The sequence below is a fragment of the Rhipicephalus sanguineus genome, chromosome 11 (assembly GCF_013339695.2).
Source record: "Rhipicephalus sanguineus isolate Rsan-2018 chromosome 11, BIME_Rsan_1.4, whole genome shotgun sequence".
Lineage (NCBI taxonomy): Eukaryota > Metazoa > Arthropoda > Arachnida > Ixodida > Ixodidae > Rhipicephalus > Rhipicephalus sanguineus.
This window is the reverse complement of record NC_051186.1, coordinates 12,968,695-12,984,189: the sequence shown is the minus strand read 5'-3', so window position 1 is coordinate 12,984,189 and position 15,495 is coordinate 12,968,695. Positions and strand designations below refer to the sequence as shown.

Below are 15,495 nucleotides of genomic sequence, written 5' to 3'. Positions count from 1 at the left end.
CCCAGACTAAGCAGCTATAAATCACTGCGCGTTTTGAATACCCCGAATTGCTTTCTTCAGGCGATAATTCGTAAATGGAGTGAATTGCGTTGTTGCACTGTGCAAGTGAAATTTTATTGGTTGGCATTAGTTTTTCAGGAACGCATGTCAAGTGCCGTCGTTATAAACACTGACCTGAACTTTTCGTCAAACAAGAAGCTAATTCTAAAGCCGAACGGCAGCTGTGCATATGCAGAGTCGTGTAGTGCGCTGTGTTCAAGCAAATAAAAAATTCTGAATGAAATAAAAAAGGGAAGAGCCGATGCGCACCGCTATTATTTGATGGCGCCTTCGACGAACACCGAAGTCTTCCTAAGCAAAAACGTGCGTTACTTTCGTCGGGCCTGCCATTGTAAACATGACGCTCCACTTAAACAATTTTTTTAAAGAATACCACATGCTTGCTTTGGAAGTTGTTTTTATTCATGGCTGCCAGCATCCGGTTGTACAAGCAGTCAGGATACGCTATTGAGGCAAACAGTTTCATTTCCGTTTTGCAGCTACACAGGTGCACATGTGCGTTTTTTTTTGCGAGAATGTAACCTCAAACACCGGCAAACTCGCGAACGTGCCACGTATATGAAGACACCCATCCGATAGAATACTGGCAGGCTTTCGATCACTTAGTGAAAAAGTAGTGTGCACTCGTTCCTCATAGCTACGTGGTGAGTAAACATTTTTCGACTCAGTGCCGCAGCCTACGTCAACGACTGTGCAAATAACTCTTAATGACATAAACCTAATCATGCAGCCTGTACATACTAGAAATGAAGGTTTTTAGAGTGTATTATATAAAGCTCATTAGTATTATGTACATTGCTCCTAAATGAACTTACACGCCACAAATTCGACGCATTTGCTTTCAGCAAATACTACTAGAAATGAAGGTTTTTTTAGAGTGTATTATATAAAGCTCATTAGTATTATGTACATTGCTCCTAAATGAACTTACTCGCCACAAATTCGACGCATTTGCTTTCAGCAAATGCATAAATCGGATCAAATATCGGAATGGCTCATCAGGCGTGAGCATGTTTAAGCTGTGAAGCGTAAGCCTCTAATCTTGTATATATTGTTACGGGGAGAATATATTTACAATATATATACAGGGAATAAACTCAGCGGCTGGCAAGATGGCGCCCAGCTTGCAGGGTCTGTCAACGTCGTCGTCTTTCTTGTCTTCTTCGTTGTCCTTTTTAGCCCGTTACATTATTTCCCGGCGGCTGAAGCACCGACCCGGTGCTCATCAGGAGGCAGTCGAGTGGTAGGGCTTGAGCCGCGTAACATGAACTACGTCAGTGCGAGGGTGAACGACGGTGGGGTCACTAGGGGCGATTTCGTAGGTGACGTCGGTCACCTGGCGTAAGATGCGGTAAGGGCCTGAATAGCGTGGGAGTAACTTCTCGGAAAGTCCCAGGCGGCGCGTGGGGGACCAAAGCAGAACCAGATTGCCGGGCGCGTAGTGGACGTCACGATGGTGGGCGTCATATACACGCCTCTGGTTTTCCTGCGAGTCCGCTAGTCGGCGTCGAGCAACTTCGCGCGCCTCTTGGGCCTTCGTTATTGCCTCCCGAGCGTACTCCGACGTATAACTCAGTTTGGGCGGCAGGAGTGTGTCGAAAGGTAGCGTAGGGTCGCGGCCGAACAAAAGGAAAAATGGAGAGAACCCAGCGGTATCGTGTCGAGAAGAATTATAGGCAAAGGTGACAAACGGTAACGTAGTGTCCCAGTCGCGATGATCAGCGGAGACATACATGGATAGCATGTCAGTAAGAGTTCGATTGAGGCGCTCGGTTAGGCCGTGGGTTTGCGGATGATAAGAAGTTGAAAGCTTGCGTTTGGTGGCGCATGAGCGTAGGAGGTCATCAACCACTTTCGAAAGGAAGTAGCTGCCTCGGTCGGTGAGGAGCTGCCGAGGGGCGCCGTGGTGTAGGATGACGTCCTCGAGGAGAAAGTCGGCAACGTCAGTTGCACAGCTAGTTGGAAGAGCCCGTGTGATCGCGTATCGGGTTGCATAATCAGTTGCTACTGCAATCCACCTATTGCCCGCAGTGGACGTAGGAAAAGGGCCAAGGAGATCAACACCCACACGGTAGAATGGCTCTGATGGTATGTCGAGCGGCTGAAGGCGTCCGGCAGAATGGGTAGTAGGTGTTTTCCGTCTTTGACAAAGATCACAGGCAGCAATATAACGGGAGACGTCGCGGTACAGCCCAGGCCAGAAGAAGCGCCGGCGAACTCTGTCATAGGTCCGTGAAACGCCGAGGTGACCGGCTGTCGGCATATCGTGAAGCTGGGCGAGAACAGTCTGACGCAGGTGAGGAGGAACGACGAGTAGTCTGTCGGGGCCGTCAGGACGCATGTTGCAACGGTACAATACACCATCATGAAGCTCAAACATTCTAAGGGAAGGGTCGGGCGTCGCGGATGTTAGCCTTTGGATGATATCGTGCAAGAAGGTGTCCCGCCGTTGCTCGATTCCAATGTCGCGAAAAGCGAACAGAGAGAAAACGTTGGTAGAAAGGTTGGCCGTAGAACTGTCTGGGGGGTCAACAGGATATCGGGACAAACAGTCGGCATCTTGGTGCAAGCGGCCGGTTTTATAGACAACTGAGTAGTCGAATTCTTGGAGGCGCAGAGCCCAACGACCAAGGCGGCCTGAAGGATCTTTCAGGGACGAAAGCCAACACAAGGCATGGTGATCAGTGATGACTGTGAATGGCCGGCCGTACAAATAGGGGCGAAATTTTCCGACTGCCCAAACGAGCGCCAGACATTCGCGTTCAGTAATGGAGTACTTGCGCTCAGCAGCAGAAAGAAGGCGGCTGGCATAGGCAACAACGCGTTCCCGACCTTGTTGTGTCTGGGCCAGGACTGCACCGATGCCATGACCACTTGCATCGGTACGGACTTCTGTTGGAGCTGATACGTCAAAGTGGGCGAGAATAGGTGGAGAGGTAAGCAGTTGTACCAGATTGGAGAACGCATCCGCTTGCTCAGGACCCCAGACGAAGGCAGCGTCTTTCTTGAGGAGCTGAGTGAGAGGGCGCGCGACGTCGGCAAAGTTTTTGACAAAACGACGGAAGTAAGAACAGAGGCCGAAGAAACTGCGAACGTCTTTGGAACAAGTTGGCACAGGAAAATCTTTCACAGCCCGTATTTTATCTTGATCAGGGCGAACACCGAAGGAATCAACGAGATGCCCGAGCACAGAAATTTCACGACGGCCGAAGTGGCACTTGGCCGAATTTAACTGCAGGCCCGCCTTACGGAAGACAGATAAGATCTTCGATAGCCTTTCAAGGTGCGTCACAAAGGATGGAGAAAAAACGATTACGTCATCCAGGTAGCAGAGGCAGATGGACCACTTGAAGCCATGCAACAGGGCATCCATCATACGTTCAAACGTGGCGGGCGCATTGCACAAACCGAACGGCATCACTTTAAACTGGTAAAGGCCGTCGGGAGTGATAAAGGCCGTCTTCTCACGGTCCATCTCGTCAACGGCAATTTGCCAGTACCCGGAGCGAAGGTCGATTGAAGAAAAATATTGTGCACCGTGAAGGCAATCCAGGGCGTCGTCAATGCGTGGCAGAGGATAGACGTCCTTTTTTGTGATCTTGTTCAAATGCCGATAATCAACGCAAAATCGCCAACTGTTGTCCTTCTTCTTAACAAGTACAACAGGGGACGCCCATGGACTGCTGGAAGGCTCGATGATATTCCGAGAAAGCATTTTGTCGACTTCTTTTTGGATGATTTGTCGCTCAGTATGGGAGACGCGGTAGGGTCGCCGATGAATTGGTCTCGCATCGCCTGTGTCAATCCGATGTTTAACAACTGACGTTTGTCCGAGAGGGCGGTCGCCATGGTCGAAGATGTCCCAAAAGGACGCAAGGAGAGCGCGCAGTTCATCAGCATGTTGGGTAGGTAAATCGGGTGCAATCATCTGAGTTAAGGCACCTTGGTCTGATGGAGTAGTAGGGGAAGGTTTCTCTGCACACGAATCTCTGTCGTAACTTAGAGTTGAAATGTGGCAGTCGGCCGCCGGCATGATTTCCGCAAGTGAAATGCCACGAGGGAGAACTTGTGGACATAGGCCAAAATTCACGAGCGGTAGACAGGAGGCGTTGTCCGTTATAGTAACGAGAGTGTGCGGAAACGCAACGTTTTGCGAAAGCAGGACTTCAAGATTTGGAGACACTATATAGTCACCGTCGGGTACAGGTGGTACAGGTGAGACGCCGACGTAAGTAACTGTCCGTGGAGGAAGGCGAAGGTGGTCTGCGGAACAGAGCCGGCTTGGAGGGCAACCGGGAGGGCCAACAGCAGTAGGTAGAGCGAGTTGCACAACGCCGGCAGAACAGTCTATCAAGGCCGAGTGTTCCGACAAGAAATCAAGTCCCAAAATTAGGTCGTGAGGGCAATGTTCTAGGACGTAAAACATAACCGATGTGTGGTGTCCGGCGACGGTCACACGAGCTGAACACACGCCAATCACGGCAGCTGTTCCACCATCGGCAGTTCGGACCGCAGGGCTTGGGGCAGGAGTAACGACTTTTTTTAGGCGTGTTCTGAGGTCAGCGTTCATAACAGACACGTGCGCGCCAGTGTCAATAAGGGCCGTAACTGGTACACCGTCCACGTCTATACTGATAAGGTTCCGATGTGCGGGCAGGGTCAGTAGAGGATTTTGGCATCGGGTCGTGATTGCAGCATCACCTCTAGGAGCTGCTCCCGTCAGTTTTCCGGAGGTGAGCGCCGGAAGGAGCTTGGGGACGGCGGTCGACGAGATGGGGGCGAGCGGGAAAAACGGCGTTGCGGCGAAGGTGAGCGGCTGAGTCGAGTGGGCAAAGAAGTGTCAGGCATGAGCGGCTGTGTTTGCGGCGATGAGCGTGGATTACCGGGAGGGAGGCGATGGGACGGAAAGTAAGGCCATGGTGTCGAGTTAGACCATGAACGGCAGTGACGAGAAATATGGCCTACACGACCACAGTTGAAACATATTGGCCGGTCGTATGGTGTGCGCCATTCCGCCGGGTTACGATAACGTGGGAAAAAACGTCGGTTCGGTGTGACAGCAACAGGTGGAGTTGGTGGAGCATATTCAGGTCGATGAATTGAGCAGATGTTGTTCAGGCCGACGTTGGCCAGTTCCTGACGCACGACGGACTGGATGAGGGAGACGGTGGCGTGATGGTTGTCGGAGTTGAGGGTTGGTGACGTGAGCGGAGCAGCGGCTTCGATTTCTCGGCGGACAATACGGACAACATCACTGGAACTTTCCGTAGAAGGCAGGCGGGGGTCTTCACAAGTGGATGTAGCAGCCGTGTTAGGTAGGCGTGTAAACTGGTGGAGAACACGGCGGCTCTTAGCTTCCTCAAAGCGCCGGCATTCGGAAATGATGTCTTGTACGGTAGACGAGTTCTTGAATACAAGCAGGTGAAAGGCATCATCTGCTATACCCTTGATGACATGGGCAACCTTATCGGCTTCCGACATCTGCGAATCCACCCTGCGGCACAAAGCAAGCACGTCCTGAATGTACGTAAGGTAGGATTCGGTGCATGTCTGAACGCGAGACGCGAGCTCTTTTTGGGCGGAGCGCTGACGTCCCAGAGGTCTGCCAAATAGCTCCCGAAGCTTTTGCTTGCATAACTCCCAGCTGGTCAGCTCTTCCTCGTGCGTTTCATACCAGACCTTCGCGGTGTCGGTTAGGTAAAAGATCACATTGGCCAGCATGAGCGTTGGGTCCCATCGCATACGTACGCCCACACGCTCGTATGTCTTTAGCCAGTCTTCTACGTCAACACTATCGGTGCCCGAAAAGGTACCTGGGTCTCTCGGGGGCTCCAAGATGAGGGTTGACGGCCCGGTTGGAGAACGCACAGTAGCCGCTGAAGGGTCGGCATTGTTGACTTCCGTCGCCATTGAAGAGGCAACTAGGCGCCCGCTGCGAAGCTTCGTCTTGCGTGAAGTTAATACCCCGCACCTCCACCAAAGATGTTACGGGGAGAATATATTTACAATATATATACAGGGAATAAACTCAGCGGCTGGCAAGATGGCGCCCAGCTTGCAGGGTCTGTCAACGTCGTCGTCTTTCTTGTCTTCTTCGTTGTCCTTTTTAGCCCGTTACAATATTTTTCAAGTGATCATGCGATTGTCGCAAGATGAATGCTGTTAGCCCACCTGCAGTATCAAAAGGTAGCTCAATGGCTGTGTGTGTGTAGCCCGTGTTACAAGACGCAGGCAGACGGTGAAAAACCAGCCTTTGTGGACGGTCAATATCTCATTTTGAGTGCGGCATGAAGAGCCCTTCTCTTGCAGATAATAGGTACAGATGGACTGAATTTACCTTCGTTGCATCAAGAGGACTCTCTCTATATTGTCACGACGCAGAAGCAGCAGAAGTAGGATATAGGACAGCTCACTTTATTTATGGAAGGCCCTAGAAAGAAGGGCGTGAACCTCGTCTTCCTCTCTTGCTGCGCGAGCTCTTCTTTGTTGTCGCTGTGCAGATTAGATGCAGCATTTGCCGCCCTCCAGGGAAAGCATCGCCCCGATGCGCTACTACAAAAGACGGTGTAGTAGACGTATAATGCGAGTTAATCTGCCCAATAGGGCTTCATTCGTACAACATGCACGATTTGCGATTTGTGCTGGCGAGTTCGCCAGTGACTGTCAGGGATGACCTCATAGTCCACGTCACTTAGGCGTAGTACAACACTGCAGGGACCAAAATACCTCTTCAGTAATTTTTCAGAAAGTCCCTGTTGGCGAATAGGGCTCCAGACCCATCAGGCGGCGGCTGGTGCGGTGAACGGGAGTATCGACGCGCGGAAGTCGTTTGTAGGCTAGATGCGGGGCTGTTGGCAGTTGTCCCCGAACATGTACCCAGCGCCTTCACCAGTGTCACTGGTGTCCCAACATTTTCAAACATTTTAGTGAATCCAGAAAGCAAAATTGCTTTCCTACATTGCTCGAATAAATAACTGAGACTGGCGTGCTTCCTCACCTCTTCTGAGCGCCTGCTGAACATTTAATACAGTGTGGTTGGTTCGAACGTGAAAAAGAAACATTAGCCTGAAGCTTCGACTCCAGGACAAGGATGGGTGGTTCATGTTTCGTGAGAAGTGATAATGACAGCTGGGAGAGTTATATTGCAATTAGTTTGCGGTGTTTCTATGATTACATAGTATTTAACTGGCTCAATTTAGGTTATTTTTTATTTCATAAAGTCTCCATTGCGTTTTCATATTTTATTTGCTGCACATTAACTATTATGAAGCTGTGATACCCATAGCAACCATATAAAATTATACCGTGCCCTTCGACGTGTAAACAAGGGCTCCTACGCAGAGTTACTGCACTCCCAAGGACAGTCATTTAAAATAAAGCCTAACTGACTGCACCCCTATTAACTAAGACAGCACCGTACTGTAAAAGGAAATAAAGCATTAGAGAAACACTTGCCTTCAAGTAACCAGTGCAGCTAATATGATGGCTCCTTTTCTGAGTACAATTTTCTCGTTTGTATTATTCTCATGGTTTTGTTGGCCTGGGAGAAATGTTGCAAGACGTAGAATTAAGTAAGCATGTCAATATTGTAGCACGCCCGCCTCTATGGTAAAGTAGTTACGGTGTTAGCCTGCTGGTAATGAGGCGGGGGGATGATAGAGGCCTGCGTACTGTGTGACGTCAGTGGACGGCAAAGAGCACCGGATGGTCAATATTTGCGAAGCCCTCCACAAAGGTTTTCCTATAATCATATTGTCGCACGCGAAACCCTAGTTATTGCTATTACAGCAGAGCCGTTATGGTCAATATTTGCTGTGTGTCGTAGATCTAAAATTATCATCATCGTGAACCGCAACGCTCTCAATGACCACTCAAACATTCTCTACAGATGATTAGCAAGAGAAGCTGAAAAGTAGTGGGATTTGCCCAATTTTCGTGGAACATACGCGCTATAAGAGTTTTAGAGCAGAACTGTTATGGTCGAGGTTTGCCATGCGTCGTAGATAGAAAATTATCCCCATCGTTATTTGGCACGCCCTCAATGACCGCCCAAGCATTCACTACAGATGCCCAGCAGGAGAAGCTGAAACGAGCCCACTGGCGCTGCTGTAACCCATCCTTGCATGAATTAGCGCAAGTTGCGCTAATTTAATATTTATATTCATATTATTATTATTATTATTATTATTATTATTATTATTATTATTATTATTATTATTATTATTATTGTGAAGCGCGAGACATGCTTGACACACTTAGCGAGAAAAGAAGTAAACAACAGTCCAGTACTTCAGTGTCATGCTCATATTCAGTAATGTTTAGCAGGGCTACATAGGAGCACATAAACCCTTGGCGCCATTAAATCAGTCCACAGTAATATATTTTTATGCGCGGCAGCCAAAAGGGTTCTTTCTGTCCAATGGCGCCGCACTAGACTTTTCCGGAAAGTTCAAGCATGTAGCCACGATGCAATGCAATATAACATGGTCATTGTAATGTAGCAAATAAATGCTCTTGGAATACGTTTGACAAAGTGAAAGTGGTTCTAAACTGAATCACACCAAATATTTTGCGCAGCAGCATTAGTCGTACACACAACTCAGAGCAGCCATGTCACATGAACTGGTACTGCAAACCAGCTGCAGCAAGTTTATTAGGGCAAGTTAAAACAGTTAGGTGAAACGCATCAAAACACCTGCTCGTTTTTGCTTATAGTACTCGAAACTCAAACGATTATCATAGCTCCTGACAATTAGTTCATCCGCGTACTACTAATCGCAAAGCTTTTAGTAGTGTTCTAGCCCTTGGCCATGTAAAGGAAGCATATTGAATTCAAATAACAAGCCTGATTAGTCGTAGTATCGGCTTCGGTGAATATATCGGTAGACGTGAGTGCGAAGTACTTTGAAACATACAGGACAACGAAACTTTAAATTTATTTGAGATATGAAGCCAAAATGCTACATAATAGAGGTGACATTACAGGAGATACGGAGGTGAGAATCGTACTTTCCATCCACGTAAATCTCAAGTCGCTAGCATTCATGTTACTTCGTAATTGTACTCAATTACTTAGTACTTGAGATTACTACCTGTGCAAGCTAGGGAGTGAATGTTGTCCCAGATGAATACTCGCTTATTAATGGCAACCAACATATCTGTGGGCGTACCGTGTACATTATAGAAGTCCACACGGATTTATTACAAAAAAACTTTTTCAGCTTGGAAAAAAAGTCCTGGCTCGTTTATCATTTTTGCTAAAGAAATGGGTCGCGAGTGCGAGTAACCGGAACACTAGCCTGATTCGCTGCCACTTTGGCCTGATACACATGCATACAGCATAGCGTAAATAAGGACAAACTCTGCGAGGTTCCAAAATAGTCTACTTGTTCGTTGTTACACAATCCACCTGTGTCCCCAATGTTCGCTCATGGCAGTTATTAGACATTGTGAAGCAGTGAACCGACTCTTGAGCGAGAAGCCTTTCTGAGAAAGGGTAAGAAAACGAGCCTTATTTTTGGTGAAATTGTGTGTGAATATATGCTCTCTTTTTGTCTGTCTTTCGGTCTACTGGCTGTCTTTCGGTATCATATCAGTGCGAAATTTCGTGAGACACGACTGAATGGTGGGGTAATGCCATACCTTACATCGCCGGCGTGTTGAAAATTGAACTAATGTTTGCCGATGAGAAATCGGTTTATACACTTTATGACAAGCCATTAAAAACGCAGTGCGTGAACAGGCTCATTTCACCAGAATACATTCCAAACATTTGACAGGAAATTCCAGCACCAATTCTCATAAGATATACCATAAAATAACGGGATCACCTAATGCAGCTAAACCACCTGGAAACATCAGAAAGGGGCAATCAATACGTTTCCGATATCTTGTAGCAAGAGCCCTGAAAGACTTTGTATTCCAATAATATAAGTAAACGCTGTTTGTCTAGTCATATCAAAATTAATTTACGAAGGTTCTATTTTTTGGGACAATTATTTTTTGTGGCGTTCCTCGAGGAGCTCTCGTAAAGACTTCATAATAGAAATGGAACTGTGGCTTTCAAGTTAATCCAGTTTTATTAGTCGCTCCATGATAAAAGTCAATCACATGCCGGTAGGGCAATATGTGTTTTATGTTCTTTCGCCAATTATAATTTTTGGTCATATGTGTCGAAAAAGATCTGACATAGGATTTTTACGTTCGCAACGAGACCGCATAGCCAATTAGTAAAGCAAGTTCTATTAAATTAGTGTTTAGCGAAACCCTTTAAAATATTTTTTTATTGCTAGACGATATTGACGAAGACATAAGAATAAATGCTTACGTGTTCGGTTCATAAATGTTGTCGATTCACGAAATTACTACAATGAGCTAACATTCCTCACATCTGTATCAAATTTGTCTTCTGCCAAGAACATGAATTCACTTCGCAAAAATGTATAAGAATTTGTTCTTAGAACAAAGGAACAGCTAGCCCATACCGTTTCTCAAAACGGCAAAATTCAGTAAGGTGAACATTATACACACTCACATACATAACGCGCGAAATTTTGGATGCCATGAATAGTTTGCGTGCACCACTTTATTAATTTATAATGCATTTATTAGTTCTACAATTTAGCAAATATAGTATGACTGTTTCCCCAAGTAGCGTGCGTGTTATTTGTACACACATACACAGGCCACGAAAACAAAAATCCACTAAGCTACAATTCGCGAACATTGTCAAAACAGCGAAGCTGATGACCCCTCCCCCCCTTCATCCGCCGGTCGTACTCGCAATTGTATGTTTGTGAAGTCTTCCTTTCGTTGGCGCATAGCCTTGGCCTCTCTGGCGCGAACGTCGCGGTTGGCTCGCCGACGACATGCACATTCCCGCGTCAGCTCTCGCTGACGCTCACGTTGGGGGGCTCCTTCGTCGGGAGAATTCGTGGTCATTATGAAAGGGCAAACTCACAAAAAACCAACGCCCTCTTTGCACTCCACCGGGACACTCATTGACCCACAGCTCGCCAAACGGCTGAATTCCTACGCTGAGCCTCACTGTCGCCCCTCTATACGCGCCTCTCATTGGTTCACTCTTTCTGCAAGGTTGCTCTCTCCACCTTCCTGGCACGCCACTCGTTGTTTCACCCATCCAGCTTCACCCTCGCCACCCTCGGCACGGCGCAGCTGTCCCGCTTCTACGGAGCCTCACTGTTGCCGCATCGTGGTGCCACGTGATCAGCGCTACGCCATCGGACGGGGAAGCTTCGCCTAAGGACAGCTTCGCAGTTAAAAATACAAATGCTTGTCTTTGCAATGTAACTCTTGCCTTTCAATCGCAGCTTGTATTGCCTCAGAAGTGTCGCAAAAGGTGTAGGTGTGACCGCAAAAAGCCCGGTGCCCGCGAGCGCAAAGAAACGTGGGCCTGAAAGGGGCTCCGGTCACATGCGTATCTGTATACCCTGTTTTCTAACATCTTTGGCCATCTCGTTCGTGAGCTTGTCGGCGATAAGCTGTATCTGATAGGGTAATCTGACCTTTCATCGAGGTTGTCGAGGCGCAACGTTGCCCTATTCCATATGTTGCTTGGATATAAATGCACGACCGTCTTTATTGCATGCAGTAACTGAAGTGCTGCACCTAAGCACGTCGATGACGGTCCAATTTCCAATTCCCGGCGTGCAGAAACAGTTAGGAGGGAGCATTACGTAATGCGACAGAAAGAAAGAGAGCAAGAAAGAATAAAAGAAAAAGAAGTAGTATTATCGTGGTTTTGGGACGTTAAACCCCAGATATTAAAAAGAAGTAGTACGTTAGGCACGCTCACGCCAAGCTTCGCTCGCCCTTTCTGTAGGGTTTTCGTTCTTTCTTGCTTTCTTTCTTTCTATCGCATTACGCAATGCCCCCTCCTAGCTCTTTCTGCACGCCGGGAATTGGACCGTCATCAACGTGCTTCGGCCCAACACTCCAGTTGCTGCATCCAATAAAGACGGTCGTGCATTTATATCCAAGCAACATATGGAATAGGGCAACGTGAAATGGCAAGTCGCCTCGACGACGTCACGGAAAGCTAAGATTGCCCTGTCAGATACGGCTTATCGCCGACAAGCTCACGATCAACACAGCATTAGAAAACAGCGCATACATACAGAGAAGTTCTAGAACACTACATACTGAGCAGGAGAACGCTTCCCGCCCCCCCCCTCCCTCCAATCTCTGAAAAAGAAGGAAAAAGTAATCTGGCAAAAGCTGCAGACGGATGCCTTCCCAAACCTCTATATTCTAAACAAGTGGTATCCTGGGGTGCACTTTTCCAAATGCACGAACTGTCAAGGCGTAGCGACCCTAGATCACATGCATGGTCTAAACGGGAATAGAGTCCTGGGAATCCTCCCTCCACAGCTAGAAAGAAAAAGCAGAAAAACAAGTCATCCGCCAAGCGCCGCCCGCCGCCGCCACAAGCCATCTTGTTCCGGCCGACGTCTAAGTGAAGCAGCCAGTGAAAGGGGAAGCTGCATTTCACCCCTATCACCTGTAATCTCTGACAGGTGCAAATAGTGTGCTTTGTCTCTCGCTTGCCCTTATTTTCCCGATAGGACAAGGGCTCCTGAATTTTTTAGGGTATCTCTGAAAGATCTGAGTTAGGATGTTCGGCTTAACAAAGGGCACATTTAGCATTGCCTAGTTAGGCCGCTAATTTCATTATCCAGAGTCCGTAAAACCGCTTTTCTTTTTCTTTTCCTACGTATGTCAGCACTCGGTGATCATCCCTACAATAAAAAAGATGCTTCGAAACATGTGCAAGACAGTGGACGGCTTTCTGGTCAATGACTTCCTGCATGATGACAACGTGAGCTCAGCCCTCACCTACACTGCCCGACCGGACGATATATTCGTGGTGAGCTACCCGAAGTGCGGCACAACGTGGACGCAGTACATCGTCTTCTGCGTGCTGAACAAGGGCCAGCCACCCGAGGACTACACGGATTTCATGCTGCGCTCGCCCTTCCTGGAGCTCTTGGGTGCCGAGTCGGCTCATCGTATGCGTCGACCGGGGCCAATTAAGACTCATTTCCCGTTCGACAGGCAACCGTATAACCCGCAAAGCAAGTACGAGGCTTAACCACTGTTTTAATCTGTTGTTAACGTATTCACAATTATGGCTGATGACCTTCTTGAATGTGACCGTGTTTCACCGACGTTATCGCTCGGCACAGGCCACGCCCGACTGTATCGAAGTGGTGTCGTTATAATGGTCTTGCGCGAACAGCGCCAAAGCCCCTGTACATCCCACTTACATAAACACCAGCTGTAAAGCTTCACTGTTCGATGACGGATCTATAAAGGGCGACCTGTTTTCCCAAGGAGCAGTTTCTTGACGGTCGTGCTCGCCGTCATCATTGTACTGCGACTGTTCTCTTTCTCAAAGCAGAAGGGCAGACAGTAAAGAGCACGATCTTAGACTGTTCGGTAGCTGCATTCTGCACACCCAGAACCACGTGATAGCATGCTTATGAGCTGGCTTACTTTACACAGGGTTCCAACGCTAACTGCAACCAGAGTATGTAACCGCATTTATAGTGGCGCGACCAAGTGATTGTTGCTGGCTATCGCATGGAGCAAGTGACACTATTTTTTGTGTTCTTCTTAGATGTTTAGTTTAGCATGACTTGGCAAGCTTACACGAACGGCTGAGCGGTAACTCGCTCTGCGAAGTGATACAGCATTTTCAGTGGCATTATGGACACCAAACCTGCCGAAATCAGTTATTTCTCTTGCAATATTTTCTAAGGAACTGGGTATCCGATGCCCACAGATTGTTCTCATTCGTAGAAATTCGCCCAGCAATGCCGTTATGCAGTTTTATTAGTGCCTTGCACATAGTGCAAGCACACTTTACTACCCTTTACTACCCAATGTAGGTGCGCTTCCTTTTACACCATATTGGGGAGGAAGTTTATTTAAATATTATGTACATTTTCTGAGAGAAAGCCCAAACGAACGCCCTTCAATGAGAAGAATTCGTCGGAACATGCGCAGGCAGATGATAGGAATGAACAACAGATAAGTATAATAGCATTATCAGAATATGTAAGTGCCTAATAAATGTCACTAAGTTAAGAAAGGCAGACTGGACTTGTGTCTTGAAATTAGGCGCATGCCTTGAAGGAAGATGAACAACAAATTGAGCTTGCCGTCTCCTCAAAGGAGAAGGCATATAGAAGAGTATGATGTGCAATTGAGAAAATAGTAACAGCACACTGCCATGAACGTAGCGTGTATTAGCGCGGCACATAAAAGAAAGGGACAGGACACAGACGTAGAGATAGGTAGGCGCCTACCTATCTCTACGTCTGTGTCCTGTCCCTTTCTTTTATGTGCCGCGCTAATACACGCTACGTTCATGGATGACCAACTCGCCCGATCAGCAACCCCTCTGAGCACACTGCCCGCGAATTTTCACCATTCCTGTCTTTGTGACGTTTCTGCAGGTACATATACGTCACTCGGAATCCCTACGACTGCTGCGTGTCCTACTTCCACCACGTGCGAGACTCGCCCGTCTACAACTACACAGAGGCAACGCTAGACGAGTTCGTGGACGTGTTCGTTGAAGGGAAGGTCAGCTGCGGGGACTACTTCAACCACCTCATCCCGTGGTACGAGCACAGGAACGACGAGAACGTGCTCCTCATCACCTACGAGAGACTCAAAGAGGACACTGGAGGGGCGGTACTGGACATCGCCGATTTCCTTGGTAACCAGTACGGGGAGGAGTTGCGCCGAGACACCGCACTTTTCACGAAGATCACCGATATGGTGAGCGCCGCCAGCATGCGCCAAGCCTTCAGCTCGGGCATCAAGGCCATCATGCCGAACCTTCTCGCTCTCCCGCCCGAGAGGGCTCTGAAATCTGTTGAAGTGTACCGAAGCGTGCTGAGCAAAAAGCGCATGTCGTCAGCCAAAAGCGAGTTCATCCGAAAAGGCGTTGTCGGTGACTGGAGGAACTATTTGAAGGAAAAGCACATCGAGAAGATGAAAAATTGGATTGAATTTAAAACGCAAGGCACGGATGTCATGAAGCTGTGGGAAAGAGCCGGATTGCCGTAACTGCTTCGTGTGACGCACGGAAGTTTGAGTTCATGCATGCATGGGTTAATTGAACTGTTTGTGTTCAGTTTACAATTTATGCAGTTCGTATGAAATAAATTATCAAATAGTTCATACACTCGAGCCATACTTCCCTTTCTTTATTGAAATTACCGGTGCTGCCATTTGTGTTAGCTCGCTTTGTGCAGGATTTAGAGCACTTTGAACGCGGTTGACACCATAAATTGGTCATATCAAGCTTACCAGTACGAAGCGGCAAATAAATATTCATCTTTGATTGTGCATTAGAAAAGCTACCCTATATTTCCGACTCGAATCCCAGAGAATAAACATTTA

The 15,495-nt window shown here is 47.7% G+C and overlaps 1 protein-coding gene across 1 annotated transcript; it reads left to right on the top strand.

The window, feature by feature from the left end:
- The first annotated feature begins 585 nt into the window (after window positions 1-585).
- On the top strand, window positions 586-15,207 carry LOC119373732 (sulfotransferase ssu-1). The gene is made up of 3 exons (XM_037643793.2): window positions 586-704; window positions 12,803-13,158; window positions 14,541-15,207. Exons 2-3 carry the CDS (start codon window positions 12,833-12,835, stop codon window positions 15,157-15,159), a joined length of 945 nt encoding a protein of 314 aa, XP_037499721.1. The 5' UTR covers window positions 586-704; window positions 12,803-12,832; the 3' UTR covers window positions 15,160-15,207.
- The last annotated feature ends 288 nt before the right edge of the window (window positions 15,208-15,495 follow it).